This window comes from Prunus dulcis, chromosome 1 (assembly GCF_902201215.1).
Source record: "Prunus dulcis chromosome 1, ALMONDv2, whole genome shotgun sequence".
In the NCBI taxonomy this organism is placed as follows: domain Eukaryota; kingdom Viridiplantae; phylum Streptophyta; class Magnoliopsida; order Rosales; family Rosaceae; genus Prunus; species Prunus dulcis.
Genome location: NC_047650.1, coordinates 42,315,437 through 42,335,046, shown reverse-complemented (window position 1 = coordinate 42,335,046; position 19,610 = coordinate 42,315,437). Strand labels below are relative to the sequence as shown.

The 19,610-nt window shown below is 40.2% G+C and overlaps 1 protein-coding gene and 1 pseudogene across 1 annotated transcript; one reads left to right on the top strand and one right to left on the bottom strand.

Moving 5' to 3' along the window:
• Window positions 1-5,583: 5,583 nt before the first annotated feature.
• Window positions 5,584-7,587, bottom strand: LOC117615894 (putative pectate lyase 2). Its single transcript, XM_034345069.1, has 4 exons — window positions 7,222-7,587; window positions 6,243-6,598; window positions 5,892-6,030; window positions 5,584-5,805 (listed from the first exon to the last, which is right to left on the bottom strand). Exons 1-4 carry the CDS (start codon window positions 7,468-7,470, stop codon window positions 5,584-5,586), a joined length of 966 nt encoding a protein of 321 aa, XP_034200960.1. The 5' UTR covers window positions 7,471-7,587.
• Window positions 7,588-8,514: 927 nt separating this feature from the next.
• On the top strand, window positions 8,515-11,134 carry LOC117620276 (annotated as a pseudogene).
• The last annotated feature ends 8,476 nt before the right edge of the window (window positions 11,135-19,610 follow it).

Here is a 19,610-nt window from a genome sequence, read left to right as displayed (position 1 = left end):
GCGGATCTGGGAGGCGCCTAAGCGGTTGGGCGGATCTAGGCGGCGCCTAGGGGGTCTAGGCGAATCTAGGCAGCGCCTAGGCGGTCTGGGCGGGTCTAGGCGGGTCTGGGAGCCAGGGCGGGTCTGCGTTGGTGTCGAGGTCTGCTGCTCTCATAAACCAGAAGTGCCATGTGAAGAACAAGGATATTAGTGGTTCTCTTGTTTTCGGCATTGGTGGTCAAGCTAAGGTGGCTGGCACACTTTTCGGCATTGGTGGTTCTCTTGTTTTCACTTTCTGGAAAGGAGGATACCTATTTAAAGGTTTTGTAAAGAGGCCTCTGATAAATATAACTGTTGGTGAGATGGGGCATGTTAAGGAAAACTGGATCAAGGGGGCCCTTCTTATTCTGCACACCACCACTTACACAAAATCTACATTAAATTTGTGACTAATTTCATGACAAACAAACTACCGTGATAGAAGGGATAAGTGAAACAATCACATGTGAAAGTGAAGTAAGGAGGTGATGGAACAGGAAGAAGGTATTTGTGTTCTTCAGGTTACCTGCCAAAGTGAAGTCGCTCTGCGAAAGCAATTGCTGAGAACAATGCCACTATAATGACTTGAAGTGGAATAAACATAGCTGCAAGGACTGGTCCCTTGTAACTGATGCACCATTTTTGCAGGTAGTAGGCTAATGCTGAGATTACAACTCCCTATTGCAAAAGTAAGGAGTGGATGAAGACCAGAACTTGTGACAGATTCAAATATATCTTATACCAACAAGGAGAAAAACACCCAATAAGACACAACAAAATAGGATGTCCAATTGATTTACTTTATACACATACACACACACAAGACAATGTTCTCTTCTACATGTTCTGCTGTGAGGTTTTTAAATCGAACCACAGATTCCGATAAGAATTTGCATGATCAATTGTTGAAATCGACGTTGTGAACCTAATAATAAGATAAGAGAGAGAAAACTCACGCAGTAGACGATGGTAAAAAGTTACAGGTTCCACTCCAGTCTCCATGAAATTGGATTTCTTGCGAAAAACAGAGCAAGAAAAGAAGATTGCAACGATGCGAAAAAGCATATCATCGTGGTTAGCGATAATCGAGCAGTGTAGACTTTGGAGACCACAGCCTGTGAGGCCAGAGAACTGAAGTTGGACAAAGAACTAAACTTGGACATTACATGACAAACTACAAATAAGCAAAAAGACGACGGTAAATCACCGTCGTGTATTGAGTTTTTCAGTGGTCGTGGAATCCACCATCATCTTTTCCCTCATAAACCACGACGCTAAATCACCGTCGTTGTTAAAATATGCAACGTCATCAACAAATACAAAACGACGTCTTTGTACTGCAAAAAGATCTAAAAAAGCAGTCGAGGATGAGAATTGACGACCAACTCTCTAAAAAAACCGTCGTTAAAAAGGAAAAATGTGACACGTGAACATATTAATGTGAAGCATAGGCCGAATGAAGATAGACATACTAACGACGATATAATAACTAAATAAGGCCGTTAAATATCATTTTCAATAAAAAAAAAAATATGACGTCTTTAAATACATTAGAAGACGTTATTTATTTATACCACGCCGATTATATAAAAACGCCAGTCAGTCAAAAAAATTTTCCACTTGATTTTTCTATAAAAGATGAACGACGCGGAAAATTGTTGTCATTATTTCGTTATTCTCATCGACGTATTATTTATAAAGTAGACGTTGAACAACTAAACAACGCCGGGTTTGTTTTATATGAGAGTCGTATTACAAAATTTATACGTCCTATTTTCAGAAACAAACAACGGCGATAAATATTAGACGTTGTTAAATAAAACAACGTCGAAAACAAATAAAAACAGACGTGTTTAGTCTGCTAAAATTTTAAAAAATAGTCGAGGATGAGAATAAACGACCAACTCAAACAAATCACCGTCGTTAAAAGGAAAAATATGACACATATTAAAAGAACAAGGCCGCAAGATAGACATACAACGACGACAACTAAAACACAACGCCGTTAAATATAATTTTCACGACAAGAAAAAATATGACGTCTTTAAAGACATGAGAAGACGACGTTATTGAAATATACAACGTCGTTGTCATTTATATAGTCGACGTTGTATTTATATGTTCATTACTCACATCGCACTTATTAATGTAGACGACGTTGAACTTCTAAACAACGTCGGTTCCAAATAAATGAGAGCCGTATTACAGAACATGTAGGCGGCGTTGATTATGATGATAACCGTATTACAAATAACGTCGTTTAATTGATATTAGACGGCGGTTATAATGAATTACCGTCGGAATTCATTTCGTTCCTCTTCGTTTATAAAAGAACTTGCGGCGTGGAAAATGTATGATGACGTCGTATTTTTTAACGTTCAGATTATTTATCTCGTTTTTTAGACGTCGGTATTATGGGATTGGAGTTGTGTTATTTAGAATTACATGGCGGTTCTTAATCCTTCCCCGACGTGATATCCTGAATAATTGCTTCACAATAACGTCGTGGTTCTTCATTGTTACGTTGATTTAAGACGTCGGTAAATATGCTGAATAACTGGTTCACAACAACGTCGTGTTTTATTTGAACAGACGTCGTGTTTTATGCAGAATATAATGTTGTAATCTGGAACCAGTATTTTTTGCACTGATTGTTTTGTGGCCAAAACCTATATAATGAAAGTGAAGAAATCACATTACAATATATTACAAAATTAATGTCATACACTGCCAATTACATAAGCATCATTCAATCCATATATCTTCACACCCACCTCGAATATTTTGACCACCTAACTCACCCACCGGTTCATCAAATGTGTCAACATTTGGCATCCCTCTAGTAAATGGCTCACACTCAATTATCACATCACCTAAGACTTCATCACCAATAACATCATTATATTCTCTATTAGGCATTGATAACACTACCGACCAACCACGATGCATCGGGTCGTCAAAAAAAAATATTTGTTTGACTTGAGAAGCCAAAACAAATTGGTCATTCCTATGTCCAATTTTACTCAAATCTACAAGGGTAAATCCAAGTTCGTCGACTACAAGACCAGAACTATCTATCCAATCACACTGGAGGATTAGCCATGCACTCCACGCAATGTGACTCGTCAGAATAAGAAGGGCCCCTTGATCCAGTTTTCCTTAACATGCCCCATCTCACCAACAGATATATTTATCAGTGGCCTCTTTACAAAACCTTTAAATAGGTATCCTCCTTTCCAGAAAGTGAAAACAAGAGAACCACCAATGCCGAAAAGTATGCCAGCCACCTTAGCTTGACCTCTAGCAGTTCTAATCTTCAACGCAGACCCGCCGTGGCTCCCAGACCCGCCCAGGCCGCCTAGATCTGCCCAGACAGCCTAGGCTCCGTCTAGATCCGCCCAGACCGCCTAGGCTCCGTCTAGATCCGGCCCGACCGCCTAGGCGCCCAAATCCGCCCAGACCGCCTAGGGGCAGCCTAGATCCGCCTAGACCGCCTAACTACGAGTTCGAGTCTCTATCCGTGGCTACCATGGCGTGCAATTTACGTATGTTTCTGATTTTGCAATTTTTTTTGTTTTTATAAATAGAAAAACGATTATCAAAGAGTTTCTTCTAAGGATTTTAAGATTTTATAGCATCAGAGTTGTTATCATAGTGGAGATTTTAATAGTTGAATGACATTTGAGAGTATAGCCGAACGGCTATACTCTTTAAACATACAATTTGGGCTAAAATACCAGTTCAGCTAATTGGGCTAGAGTTATTTCTTCAATTATTTTATTTATACAACCGATGCTGGGGAATGAGAATTTAAATTCTTTTCGATACCTCCCATTCTAATGATTTCCTGCTATTAGCCCATTGTGCGAGAATAAAAAATGGAATTTATTTATGAGAAAAAATGGCCTAGGTCATAACCCTTGGGGAATTGCATCTGGGATTTGGTCTTCTCCATCATTATAAAACTGAAATCTTTTACATCAACTGTTCTTATGACCATTTTCTTTCACTAATAACAGGATTCATTACTGAAGTATCATTATGTATTTAATCACCTGCAGAACCCTTGGTTGCTTGTGAAAATAGGGCAAGAAAATAATATTGCAATGATGCACAAAAAGCATATCCTGGTGGAAAAGTAATAACAGAGGCCAAAGCCTCAGGGTTAGATACATTTATGATTAGTGGCCCGGCCTCCCAAGAAAGAGAAAACCTTTAATAATCATTTCCAGAAAGTGAAGATAGGAGAACTACTAGTGCAGAAAAGTGTACCCGCCACCTTAATTATCTTGATCTACGGCACTTGGAAAACAAGAAAAAGATGGAGACAGGCATATACACCAATATAAAAAATGTATATAATGGCTAAAGGCTTTGCTAGACGGTAGAAAGACAAAAGAAGTGGTTAGATCATGAAGGGTTCGTTTGGTAATGTTTTCAGAGAATGTTTTCAAAGAATATATTTAGAGAATGAAAATGAGAAAACGAATTTGCATTTTCACAGTTCGAAATGCGTTTAGTAGATTAATTGATAAACTGATTCAGAAAATAAAAATGATAAAAACGTGTCCGGTAACATAAACAATGAAAATTGTATAACTTAACAAATAAAATAAATTCTAATATTGTTTAAAGACTGAAATTATCATTTAAAAAATAAAAATATTTTTGAACAAATACCAACCAAAAATAAATTAAAACATCTCGAAAGCAGTCTTTCAGCTGACACCCTCCCTTCCTTTTTCTTTTTTCTCATTTCTTTCTTCCTCCTCTCCTTTCTCTTTTCTTCTTCCTTCCCATCCCAGCCCCAACAACCACACCCCCACCCCCCCCCCCCCCCCCCCTTCTCTCTCCTTGGCAGTTTGCTGAGTAGGTGGTGGTACTTTGATTTGGTACAGGTGGTATTGATGGTTAGGGTCGATTGGGTTCGACTGGGTGGTGATGCGATTAGCAGGTGGCTGGTCTGTTGTGGTGATTGTGGTTCGATTGGCCTGTAGTGGCTGTTGGGTGGTGTTTGACGATAGTGGCTTCTACACTGTTTTTTTTCCCAGCGAATCCATATTCTCTGAAAATGAAAACATCCTTTTGATGTTTTCTGCGTTTTCAGTGAATTATAACTAAAAGGTTGAAAATGATTTCAGAAATCTCAATGTTTTCTGAGAATGAAAACGGAAAACGGCCTTTGAAAACACCACCGAACGGGCCCTAATTCTCTCTCAATTATTTCATTGTACATTTATTTTTATTTTTTGGTAATGAGAAACATAATTTAATTAAGAAGAGGACTACAAGGGACAAGTTGTCCACTGGTCTTGCTAAACAACTCAACAAAGATACATAGAACCAGACGAACACAACTAGTAGTTGACAGCAGAATTCCAATCATACAATATAGCCTCAAAGGAACCACCGGCCAAAGGAAGGAGATGAGATTCATATATCCACTATACAATTGTTCTCATTTTTTTAGCTGACATACAATTGATTTTCCTATGCATGTATATATATGACTTGCATTTATATCATATCTCCATATCGCATCGCATGAGCCTAAGCCTTAACTAATTAGCATCTGGATCTTTTGATGCATATCAAAGCACCAGATGACCTTGTCAATGAGCGGACAGATTTGGCATTAACAACTGGGAAAGTTTGTTCTCCGTTATAGTTTGGCTTTGCTCTTCCGGCACCTGTTTCGACAAAAGAAGCCCCATTTTCGAAGATATCTCCTACAGAGTAAAACTTCCAGGATTCTTTGTCTCCAACGCTGTCCTTCCTCCAAGTGATCTGTGCGTACATGGAAAATCATTAAGTAATTAATTAAGGGCATTGCATTTGAACTTGAATATATATACATTTGAGTTAATAATTACCTCTTTCTTGTTTCCCGATTTTGGTGCAATGAAGAGGTTGGCTTCACTCTTAACACTAGGGTTCATGCTTCCCCCAATGGCATACTGCGACCATTCTCTGTAAAGGTTATTCACGACATGTGCATATCCATAGCGAATCCTGCATGCATGCAATAGTAAGTAATATAATACTCACTCTCTGTTGAGAATACGATGTTGAGAATACGAAGGTGAAAATGTCCCACACTTCCTACATATACTACATATATTACCTACATACTTTGCTAATATTAATAACTAGAGGAGTTGAAAAGTAAAGGTAGCCAGCGATCTCAATTAATATATGGATATAACTAGCCTTCGGGCCTTTACCTTGGCATTCTTTGGTTGCAGTTGGGTCCAAAATGGTTGTACACAACGGTTACCCTCATGTTCTTGTCCCGAAAGTAGCCATCATCATGGCCGAGAAGCATAACCTTGTCCTGGTCTCTGAACCAATTGTTGGAGATGGTGATATGGGTAGATCCGCGAGTAACATCGAGAAGACCGTCCTGGCACTCGTAGAGTGTATTGTGGTCTATCCAAACCTTTGATGCTGTTACCAACCTGATTGCATCTCCATCAACCTGCCCTATTGGCATTATCTTTCCTTCGGGACCCATAACTGAGCTTGGTGGTTGGGGTCGGCAATGATGGATTCGAAGGCCATGGATGATTATATTGCTTGCCTGATAACGTTTAAAATAATAATATAATTAGTTTACATGCATGAAAATGTACACAAGATATCTTACTATATTCAATCTCCAGAAAATCATAGCAAGGCTGTCATGTGGTGTTACAAATTTACTTATAATGCATGTATTTATGTATAAAAACTATTCCCTAGCTAGTTCCATGAGATATATTTAATACATGTCGTTCACTCATATTATAACAGTAGATAATAGCACGTGGAGGTGTGACCATACCACTCAAAACTGTCTCAATTATCCCTCACTTAGAAAAAGAAAATCAAGGGTTTAGGTTATCTAACTACCCCATACATGATAATTAGATTCTTCTTTAGTTACAATATAGGCCAGTTAGATTTTCAACCTTAAATAAGAACAGAAGATTACTTATTCAATAAACTCCGAGTGTTAGATTGAAATTTGAATATACTTATGAATATATTATAGTATATAAATTTGGTACTTACTACATTATCTTAAATATACTTATGAATGTCAACGGTATCTAGTCCAATGAAAAAGAGTTTTGACTTACATACTAGTGGTCTTAGGTTTGAACACTAACTAGCCAATTAAATACGTATGTGTGTGTAAATAAATGTAATTAATATACGTACCTGAAAGACCAGCAAGCATGCATTACCAGCAATGTGAACATTAGCATCTCTTCCATCAATGGCAGTGAAGCTACTAATGAGAAGTGGTTTGTCAAGCCTAATGTGCATGTCCCTCTGGAAGGTGATCCACTTTTTCCCTTTTATCATGGTAACCCCATATCTCAAAGTTCCCGGTTTGGGGTCCAACGCACTGTCACTTGGGTCCGTGACTTGATAGTATATGACATCTCTTCCTATGTTGTTGCTCATCTTCCCAGAAAATCCCACTGAGCATAATGCAAGTTCCTGCCGGTTACTTCTCCAATCCGAGTTCCATCTCCAGCAACCATCGATCACGTTCAATTTCAAGCCATCAACTTTTGTTTTCTTAGCTAAACTCGGGTTTGGAGCGAAGCCGGCAATGGCGATCAAAAGGCACAGAACAAAGCGCCAGATATTGGCATTGCCATTGGGGCATCCATGACAATCCATTATATATTAGATGTACTTTCCAACTCGCTCATGCACAGAAATAGCTACTTCTCTTCAACTCTTTACAGATATGAAAGAACGAGAATGGAGAGAGATATTTATAGCCGGACTTAATATTCGTAATGCTCCTAAGTTTGTTTAGAACGTTGTTGGGGAGCAGTCGTAATGGTTAGCTAGCTATCGCGAAATCGCTATGGACGGACGGAAGTGAAAATATGAAGGTTCTGCAGTTTTGCTTCTCCTCCTCCTCAAGTTTAGCTCGTTCGCTATCTTTGTCCTTTTTTTGGTTGGCTAGCTTTATTCAACTGTCTTTAGTGGTGGAGCAATGGAGTCCTATAACCGAGTGCTTCGTTTAAATGTACTTTATATTCATATAGTTGATATTGAAGGTAAGTGATCTCGAAGACCATACATCTTCGTGCCGTTTTTCTTTTTACAAACGAGCGAAATTGAAATCGAACAAAGTATATAATTGTGAGGGGGCCGTTGTTGCAACTTATCTTCATTAAAATAAAAAAGGTTGTATTATGACAATTTTTATATGTCATTCATTAATCAATCTAAATTATAACACGTAACAAGCGACACGTCAAACATGTAACGCTTGACATGAAAAATATGTTGTCGTGGTGTGACGGTTGCATAGAGAAATTAATGTTACAAGTACTTGAAAAACTCTTTCACCCAAAAAAAAAAAAAAAAAAATGAAAACCCCCAATAAACCCTCCGTCTCTGTCCGACTCTCTGTGAGAAGTCAGAAAAAGCATCCCCCATTTGGGCTCGCCTACATTTTGTGCACGTTTCTAGTACTGCTCTTTTCCCGCCAATTTTGAAGCCTCGTCGACGGCTTTGCTGAGAGCAGCTCTGGGCTCCATGGACTTGGAACCAGAATTTCCAAAAACCACAAACACAACCATCTCTCTGTGTCTCTCACATCTTCGGCAATTTGTGAGGTTTATGGCTTTTATTTCCACATTTCCACAATGACTTGCATGTTTGCTGAGAAATTGAATATAGATTTTGTTTGGGTGGCTTATTTATGAACTTTTCTGCTAAGTTAATTAGGTGCCTTGCAAAATTTGACATGGTTTATTACGCATTGTTTTATTCTAGTTTTATTGAAGTATTTTTCTTGATTTGGAAATAAATTTCCTTTGATTTTGGAAACAAATCTTCCTTGCGATCAGTTTACTTAATTAATCCCAATTGTCTTGCTATAGTAGTGTATCTGAACTTCAATATTTAAGACCAAATGCAAAACTAGTTGCCAAACTGTACTACTAGGTATATACCCAAATTCCAGTGTGATATGTGATGGTTTTTATATATAAATGTTTTGAAAAGATTCTTGACCTGTGGGCTTGCAGGTACAAATATGCTGCATGCTACAAGCTGTATAAGAAAAAGGAACATCTTGTCGAGCACATTAATGTCTCTTTCCATTCAGTTCATCAGCCTAGATGTGGAGTGTGTAAAGGCACTTCAAATCTTTTGAATCACAGAGGGAGCATGTCACTAGTGAGATGTAATTCCGTGTTGCATTGTAATTGATCCGATCATTGCTTAGTCATTTTGATTCATCTATAAGATTGCTTGTTGTTTAATTTCCTTTCCCTGGTTGCTATGATTTAGGACCACTGGCAAAAGAAGATTGCAAGAGGGTTTTCTCTGAACAAGGTTGTGATCTATGTTTGAAGCTTTTTGATAGCCCTACTTCTCTGAGCTCGCATAAATATATGTGTCGCCTATCTGCGCCTGTTTCTCTGGTAAGTTGATTAGTTGAACATCGAGCATCCTGTATGGAATTGAGAAACTTCTCATCTTCTAGTATATCTTTATTCTGAATCTTTACCCCTTTTACCCATTAAAGACAATCTTAGCTGCAACAGTATATAGATATGCACATACCGTATGGAATTGAGAAACTTGTCATCTTCCAGTATTCTGAATCTCTTACCCTTTTTACCCATTAAAGATACTCTTAGCTGCAACATTATATAGATATGCACATACCTTACTTATATTTTAAGTTGAAGGGTTGTAGGGAACAACGATGGAGCCATGTGAAGAATTTAAATATGATATAAACTCCAGCAAGGAAAATCACATTGGAGATGGTACGGAAGCAATTGCTCTGGATTGTGAAATGGTTGCTGGTGGAAGTGATGGATCACTACCTGCGTGCAAGGGTATGCCTGATTGATGAAGATGAGACTATCCTCTTCCACGCTTACGTGCAGCCCCAAGATCCTGTCATTCATTACAGGTACTAGTGTGTGATGTTTCTCATCTTTGATTTCTTTCAAGAATTTTGTGAATAGGCCTCTGATCATTCCCACATGTTGACAATGTTTCCATTCCAGATATGAAGGTACTGGGTTAACAGGAGCATCTCAGAGATGGCATGCCACTCCAAAAAGTGCAAGATAAAGTTTGCAAATTTTGTATAATGGAAAGACCAAGATTCTTTTGGGGCATAGTTTAGAGAATGATTTGGATTGCTTGAGAATAAACTGTCCTGATTACCTGCTTAGGTATAAGAGTTTTTTTAATTGTTTTTTTCCCCTTCTGGAATCCTCTTTTTGAGATATGTGAATTATAAGCACAGTGTTTCTTTAATTTTTCTAGATCTGATTGGATTATCATGTCATGTTATGCTTTGGTTCTCATATGCACTCTTTATTCTTCTCTTCACTCCCTTCTTATTATATAGGTCATAGTGTTTGGGCTGCTTTGTATATCTGTAAGATAGATGGTGTCAATGTTTCTTGGACAATTGCATTTATGGCTGTACTTCTTTTCATTCAGGCCAGTCAAGATTATGGCCTTAGTCATGATGAAATTTTGCATAAAGGACCAGCTTTAATATGGCATCTATTTGACATAGATTCCTAGAAGCTTAGCTTGGAGCAAAGAAGTCTGTTCTCTGTAGCCTCTAGATGCTTGACAGTTATCTATTCTATATGCAGGGATACTGCAAGCTACCATCCAGTGATGCAAACAAATCTGGTTAGCCACCCGCTCAAGTACCTGACAGAACATATCTAGGGCAAGTTATTCTTCATCTCAGATTTTTACTTTTTTAGTGTCTGTATTATTTGCTTGTAGAAGCAGGCTCTAGTTTTAAGTGCTCCAGTGAATATTTAGTGTCATGAGGCTTTGGTTTTACAGGTATGATATCCAGTCAGGTTTTCATGATCCATATGAAGATTGTGTGTCTGCTATGAGACTGTACAAAAGGTTCCGTGGGCTAGATCAACAGAAAGAAGGCAATGTGGCATCACTTGCTACTATGCGTGCAAAAGACATCCCCGGAAGTTTTGATTCATGGGAAACCGACAAACTTGAGAAGATGACGCTCGATGAGCTTTATGAAATGTCGAGACCAAACTACAAGTGTTGGTGCCTGGATTCAGTGCAAGCAATGCAACCTCATCATTAGATTCTCACTTGAAGTTAATTTATTACAATCAATAACCTGCGTAAAATAATCCCAGAATTCCAGAATTTATGTTTGGCAACAGAAACCCAAAATATGGTAAAACTTACTCATCAAAATTTCCATACAAGATTTTTTTTTTTTTTTTTAAAGAAAAAAGAAAAAAGAAGAAGAGTACAGATGAAAAACTGAAAATCAAAATCAGAAAAAGCATTCATAACAAGTACAAATCCCAAAAATCTAATCACTCCTCTTCTCACTCACATAAATCCCATGAAGAAACTTCCTAATATCCTTGTTCTTCACATGGCACTTTTGGTTTATGAGAGCAGCAGACCTCAACACCAACGCAGACCCGCCTAGACCCGTGCAGGCCGCCTAGATCCGGCCAGACCCCCTAGCGACCGTCTACCTCCTCCCAGACCGCCTAGGGGCAGCCTAGCTCCGCCCAGACCGCCTAACTACGAGTTCGAGTCTCTCTCCGTTGCTACCATGGCGTCCAATTTACGTATATTTCTAATTTTGCAATTTTTTTTGTTTGTTTAAATGGAAAAACGATTATCAGAGAGTTTCTTCTAAGGATTTTAAGATTTTATAGCATCAGAGTTGTTATCATAGTGGAGATTTCAAAAGCTGAATGACATTTGATGGTTTTCATAGAGAGAGTTCAATCCAATCCAATCTACGCAGCAATCGAAACGAAAGAAAAAAATCGAACCTTGAGTTGAGAGAGAGAGAGGTTCAAGACCGAGTCTTTGAAGCTTGGAAGCGCTTATAGAGAAGCGAAATGGCTGTGACTGCGAGTGCAAGCCTTGTGTACCTCTAAAATAATATATTTTACGAGTATAGCCGTGCGGTAATATCTTAAAAGTATTTTAATATATTTTAATAGTATAGCCAAACGGCTATACTCTTTAAATATACAATTTTGTCATATTATTTTAGGGTTTAGGGCTAAAATACCACTTCAGCTAATTGGGCTAGAGTTATTTCTTCAATTATTTTATTTATACAACCGATGTTGAGGAATGAGAATTTAAATTATTTTCGATACCTCCCATTCTAATGATTTCCAGCTACTAGCCCATTGCGTGAGAATAAAAAATGGATTTTATTTATGAGAAAAAATGGCCTAGGTCATTTACCCTTGTGGAATTGCATCTGGGATTTGGTCTTCTGCATCATTATAAAACTGAAATCTTTTACATCAACTGTTCTTATGACCATTTTCTCTCACTAATAACAGGATTCATCACTGAAGTATCATTATGTATTTAATCACCTGCAGAACCCTTGGTTGCTTGTGAAAATAGGGCAAGAAAAGAAGATTGCAATGATGCACAAAAAGCATATCCTGGTGGTAAAGTGATAACAGAGGCCAAAGCCTCAGGGTTAAATACATTTATGATTAGTGGCCCGGCCCCTCAGGGTTAAATACATTTATGATTAGTGGCCCGGCCTCCCAAGAAAGAGAAAATCTTTAATAATCATTTCCAGAAAGTGAAGATAGGAGAACTACTAGTACAGAAAAGTGTACCCGCCACCTTAATTATCTTGATCTATGGCACTTGGAAAACAAGAAAAAGATGGAGATAGGTGTAAGGACCCGCCCCGAATTTTCCCATAATCCGAGACGAATCCTTTGGAATTCCTAACATCACCCCGATGCCGGGCCCACTCACTAAAGACCGGGACTTTCTGCCGAAATTTCGGCAGAGTCTCCCCTATAAATTGGACAATTCCCAAAATTTATACCTGCATAAAAACACATTTAATATCCCCAACTGGCAGCATGCACAATATAAATTCATGCAATTTACATAAATGGCCTTCGGCCTTCCAAAAATTCTCAACAAACTACCAAACCCGCTAACAGGTCAATTCATGCCTTAAACAAGGCAATAATAAATTCAAATATAAATTATGACTAACATTTAGTCTGCGGCTGCACCTAATAACCTTAGGCTGCCTACGTACCCTTCTTGAGGGATCAAGCCACACGTAGTTCTTCCATAAAACCTAATTCCACATATAGGCGATACCTCAATTCATTTCTCTGTATTTCACATAATCTCCCCATACGCCGGTACAACCAATGCCACGTATGGGGTCTGTCAACACGCCGGATAACCTACGCCACGTGCGACCATGCCATACTATCACATATCTCCCCATACGCCGGTACAACCAACGCCACATATGGGGTCTGTCTCAACGTCGGATAACCTACGCCACGTGAGACCTACACGTCATATCACATAACTCCCCTGAAAGGACCCGCCCCGAATTTTCCCCAAAATTCGAGACGAACCTTTTAAAATTCCTGACATCACCCCGATGCCGGGCCCACTTACTAAAGACCGAGACTTTCTACCGAAATTTCGGCAGAGTCTCCCCTATAAATTGGACATTTCCCAAAATTTCACCTGCATAAAAACACATTTAATATCCCCAACTGGCAGCATGCACAATATAATTTCATGCAATTCACACAAATGGCCTTCGGCCTTCCATTAAATCTCAACCAACTACCAAACAATTTGAATACAAATTATGACTAATATTTAGTCTGCGGCTGCACCTAATAACCTTAGGCTGCCTACGTACCCTCCTTGAGGGATCAAGCCACACGTAGTTCTCCCCTAAAACCTAAACACCCACATAGGCAATATCTCAATTCTTTTCTCTTTAATTCACATAATCTCCCCATACGCCGGTACTACCAACGCCACGTATGGGGCCTGTCAACACGCCGGATAACCTACGCCACGTGCGACCATGCCATACTATCACATATCTCCCCATACGCCGATACAACCAATGCCACGTATGGGGTCTGTCTCAACGCCGGATAACCTACGCCACGTGAGACATACACGTCATATCACATAACTCCCCATACGCCGGTACAACCAACGCCACGTATGGGGCCTGTCCCAACGCCGGATAACCTACGCCACGCGGGACCTCAACATTATATCACAAATCTCCCCATACGCCGGTACAACCAACGCCACGTATGGGGCCTGTCGACACGCCGGATAACCTACGCCACGTGCGACCTTAACACAATATCACAATATCTCCCCATACGCCGGTACAACCAACGCCACGTATGGGGCCTGTCTCAACGCCGGATAACCTACGCCACGCGAGACTTGACTTTCACTTGGTGGTGCTTGTAGTGAATCCAAAATCCGGGGAGGTACTTAAGGTAGTGCGTATAGCACTCCAACTAACATTCTAGAGTCTTTTGTACCCTTGTACAAACATATATATAATTATATTTTAATACTAATGTTGCGTAAACCCCAATAATAGTCTAGCACCCGATAATCCCCCTGGGAAGGTGAGATTACTCCGGGAGACTCACGGTCAACCAAGGGTCAAACTACCCTAACCCTGGTCAAACGGGCCCACGGGGACCACGACCTTCAAACTCCGATCCGAAAGTTCCTATGGGTTCTATAAGGTATAGGACACTTGTCCTGCAAGTTTGGTTAAGATCGGACGGTCGGATCGCTCACGATCGCACGATCTAACGGTTAATATAAAATATACTCTTTAAATTATTAAATCGGAACATCCGGGGCTCCGATTCACGATCCGTGAATTCCTCCACGATCCTAAAAATACCTAGTTTAACATATATTAAATTTGGGACCATCCGACGGTCCCACCCTATCGAACCCGGATAACGCTTAATATGCGATCGTCCGTTCGATACTCAAACGATGTCCGAATTGAGATCCGCGAAATCCTACGCACTCGTGACAACTAGGAGATCGCATTGGGACAATAATGCCCTTATGCTACAGTGCCCACGCGCTGCCACACGCGCGGGCAGCGTGTGGGTGTCCAAAGCGATAAAAGTTCGCCGAAAAATCTCAACATCTCGGGCCAAGACTTCTACCCTAGGTATAACACCCTATTTGGAGTCACTTTTGTTCTTGGGCTTACCCCAAAAACTGACCGGAAGTGGCCGGAATCGGAGACCCAAAACCGGCCAAAACCTAAGTTGGAAATCAGTTAATCTACGCTCAAAATTAACGAAATCCTACCCAACCATCAGCTAGAGCATGGAAAATAGGTAGAAAACCATACCTTACTCGTCCAATTTGGTGGAGAAATGAGAGAGAACGAAGGGTCGAAAGTTTGGTAAAAATCTGTCCAAACCGCTACCTTTCGTGGCTGATTCCGGCGACCACGGTGGCGGATCGAGGCGGTGCTGGGGTGGAATGGAAAGTAGGGAGTGTGGTGGTTCCAACGGGACCGTTGCCGCCCCAAGCGACGGCGTGTGGTGGCGGTGACGACGACGAGAAGTCGCTGTCGTCGCAAGGGAGGGGGAGGGATTTCTGGGTTTTTGGCAGGAGAGAGAGAGAGAGAGAGAGAAATCTGGGTTTTTAAAAAAACAACTTCGAAATATTTACGATTTTGCCACTGAACTTGTTTTGCTCGTAACTTCTTCGTTCCAACTCCGAATTGGGCCCACTACGTGTCTACGGACTCGTCTCAGTACGACCTATCGAAAAATACAAGTCACGGTCCCAAACTCTCTTCGGTTAAAAATATGACTAAAATACCCTTTAATAATTAAATAATTACATAAGGGTTAAATTTGGAGAAATTTGGGGTCGGGGTGTTACATCCCCATACGCCGGTACAACCAACGCCACGTATGGGGCCTGTCCCAACGCCGGATAACCTACGCCACGTGAGACCTGAACATCATATCACAAATCTCCCCATATGCCGGTACAACCAACGCCACGTATGGGGTCTGTCCGCACGCCGGATAACCTACGCCACGTGGGACCTAACTTTCACTTGATGGTACTCGTAGTGAATCTAAAGTCCGGGGAGGTACTTAAGGTAGTGCGTATAGCACTCCAAACTGATATTCTAGACTCTTTTGTACCCTCGTACAAACATAATTTTAATTGTATAAACAAATATTCTAATATTGCGTAAACCCCAACAATAGTCTAGCACCAGATAATCCCCCTAGGTAGGTGAGATTACTCCGGGAGACTCACGGTCAACCAAGGGTCAAACTACCCTAACCCTGGTCAAACGGGCCCACGGGGACCACGATCTCCAAACTCCGATCTGAAAGTTCCTAAGGGTTCTATAAGGTATAGGACACTCGTCCTGCAAGTTTGGTTCAGATCGGACGGTCGGATCGCTCACGATCGCACGACCTAACGGTTAATATAAAATATAATCTTTAAATTATTAAATCGGAACATCCGGGGCTCCGATTCACGATCCTTGAATTCCTCCACGATCCTAAAAATACCTAGTTTAACATATATTATTTTCGAAACCATCCAACGGTCCCAACCTATCGAACCCGGATAACGCCCGATATCTGTTCGATAGTCAAACGACGTCCGAATTGAGATCCGCGAAATCCTACGCGCTCGTGACGGCACGAGGACCTCAAAACTGCCCAGAGACACGCCACCACCTTCGCCCATGCGCCGCCACAAGCGCCGGCAGCGCGTGGGTGTATAGAGTAATTTCCGGCGACCGAAAAACTCCACACCCGAGCTCACCCTTCCTACCCTAGCTTCTACTCGAGGTCAGGATCACTTTCTTCAACTACGGGAAGGCCCAATTCGGGCGGCAACTGGCCGGAATTTCATTTTGAAATCCGGCCAAAAACCTAGGTTTCCCAATCGATTTTCTACACTCAAAATCGATCCAAACCTACACAACCAACAGCTAGAACTCGTAAAAAGGATGAGAAACCATACCTCAATCACCGAGTTTGGGTGGCGGAGGCGGCGGCGCGACGGCGAGAAAACCCCGGTTCAAACCAGTCGAGCTCGCGGCCGGCGATCGTGGTTTCCGACGGGAAAAACGGGCAGGTCTTGGTCGGGGCGGCGAGGCGAGTCGATCGGGACCGGTCTCGGGTCCCGCCGTGGCCGGAGTCGCGCGAACCGAGGAGAGAGAGAGAGTGGACGTCGGGGAGATAGAGAGATCGCGCGGGGGAGAGAGAGAGAGAGAGAGAGAAAAGTCAGATGTTTTTTAACCCAAACTTTGAAATATTTACAGTTTTGCCACTGTCGATATTTTGATCGTAACTTCTTCGTTACAACTCCGATTCGAGCCTACCGCGTGTCTACGAATTCGTCTCAGTACCACCTACCCAAAAATACCAGTCACGGTCCCGAACTCTCTCCGGTTAAAAATATGACCAAAATACCCTTAAATAATTAAATAATTAAATAAGGGTTAAATTTTAGGGAAATTTTGGGGTCGGGGTGTTACAATAGGCATATACACCAATATATAAAATGTAAATAACGGCTAAAGGCTTTGCTAGAAGGTAGAAAGACAAAAAAAGTAGTTAGATTACGGAGGGCCAGTCTGATAACGTTTTCAAAGAATGTTTTCAAAGAATGAAAACGAGAAAACAAATTTTGCATTTTCACGATTCGAAATACGTTTGGTAGATTAATTGATAAACATATTCAGAAAATAAAAATGGTGAAAACATGTCTGGTAACATAAACAATGAAAAATGTATAATTTAACAAATAAAATAAACTCTAATATTGTTTAAAGACTGAAATTATCTTTAAAAAAATAAAAATATTTTTGAACAAATACAAATAATAATAATATAATAATAATAATAATTTCTCGAAAGCAGTCTTTTAGCCGACACCCTCCCTTTCCCATCTCTCTCTCTCTCTCTCTCTCTCTCTCTCTCTCTCCTTGCCAGTTTGTTGAGTAGGTGGTGGTACTTCGATTTGTATAGGTGGTATTGACGGTTATGGTCGATTGGGTTCAACTAGGTGGTGATGTGATTAGTAGGTGGCTGGTCTGTTGTGGTGATTGTGGTTCGATTGGCCTGTAGTGGCTTTTGGGTGGTGTTTGACTGGTTATGATGGTGGCTTCTGCACTGTTTTTTTCCCAGTGAATTCATATTCTCTAAAAATGAAAACATCCTTTTGATGTATTATGCGTTTTTAGTGAATTATAACTAAAATGTTGAAAATGATTTCAGAAATCTCAATGTTTTCTGAGAATGAAAACGGAAAATGGCCTCTGAAAACATCACCGAACGAGCTCTTTGGAAACAGACATACTCTCAAGTGACCGAGAGAGAAGTAGAGCAATGCGGATGGATTCTATTCTTTAAGTCTTATTTAGTTTTAATTTATTAAGACTTAAAGAAGAATTGAAATTGTAGATCATATATTTATTGACAGGACCCGATTCAAATTCTGCTTTGGAATCCGAACCGGACTCTGTGCATGTCCGACACCTGGCGAATGTCGGCACAAATGACGTATTTGCCCTTCTATACAAAACATGATAAAATAACAAGGTTGACTTCTACCGAAAAACCGGCAGAGTTTCCCTTGTAACTGGCTCAATACCAATCATTTACACCTGCCAAAACAAGTATATATATTTATACAACCAACTGCCAGCATATGTAAATATATATTCCAACAGTTCAGTTCTCAATCTATGGCAAAATATCAGAGCAACTACTAAGAATTTACAAAGAAGTTAATCTTTTTACAAAACAAAACTTCTACATCAAATGAAAGGCGCGAAAGATGGGAAACGGCCCGGTGGTGGATTCCTGTGCACGTCTACTGCCTGGGGGCGCAAAACAACAAAAATGGTTAGTGGACCCAAAACAAAGTTTAGAAAAATAGCATATGAACATACTAACCCCAGTGTAAAAACAGTTATGCAAAACTGAATTTTACTCTTCATTATATTCGTACTAAAATCAAGGCATTCATATAATTATATACGTATATGTCAATCATACTTAAGGTCAATAAAACTCTCTTAAAAGCATTGAAGTCAATTTAAAACTACCACCTAGGTGTACCCCTTTAATTCTGTCCATTCCTGATATCCGTCAATTCCCGATAATCCGTCAATTCCTGATAATCCGTCAATTCCCCTGGCAGGTCTCGGTGACACAAAGTCAACCCGAGCCACAAACTGGCAGGATTCAGGGGACCATAGTCAGCCTGATCCGCATTCCTGGCTCCCACGGTTCGGGCGTCCCCGAAACTCGTGAGGCAGATGTCAAGCGCGCTGACAAAACTGAAGGTAACCTGGATGTCCGTGGACATCGTCATATCAGAAGGCAACATAAACCGAAGGCAACCTGGATGTCTGTAGACATCGTCTTATCTGAAGGCAACCTGTTTCTATAACTGGGTACCTAAGGTGGCTTAAGAAAATATAAAATTTCTGAAAGATCTTATGAATAACTGAATTTTTGTTAAATCTGGAATTCTGCTGCTATTTATCTGATATATATATATATATCTCAATCTTTACTTTCTATATTTTTTTAGCATTTTCAACCAGGCAGCATATAAACAAAGATATTTAACTTCAACAAATCATGCTAGGAAAACCATAATCAATAAAACTTATTCAAGATCAAATAATGAAATTCATTTGCATAAAATCATTTATAAAAGAAAAGTCC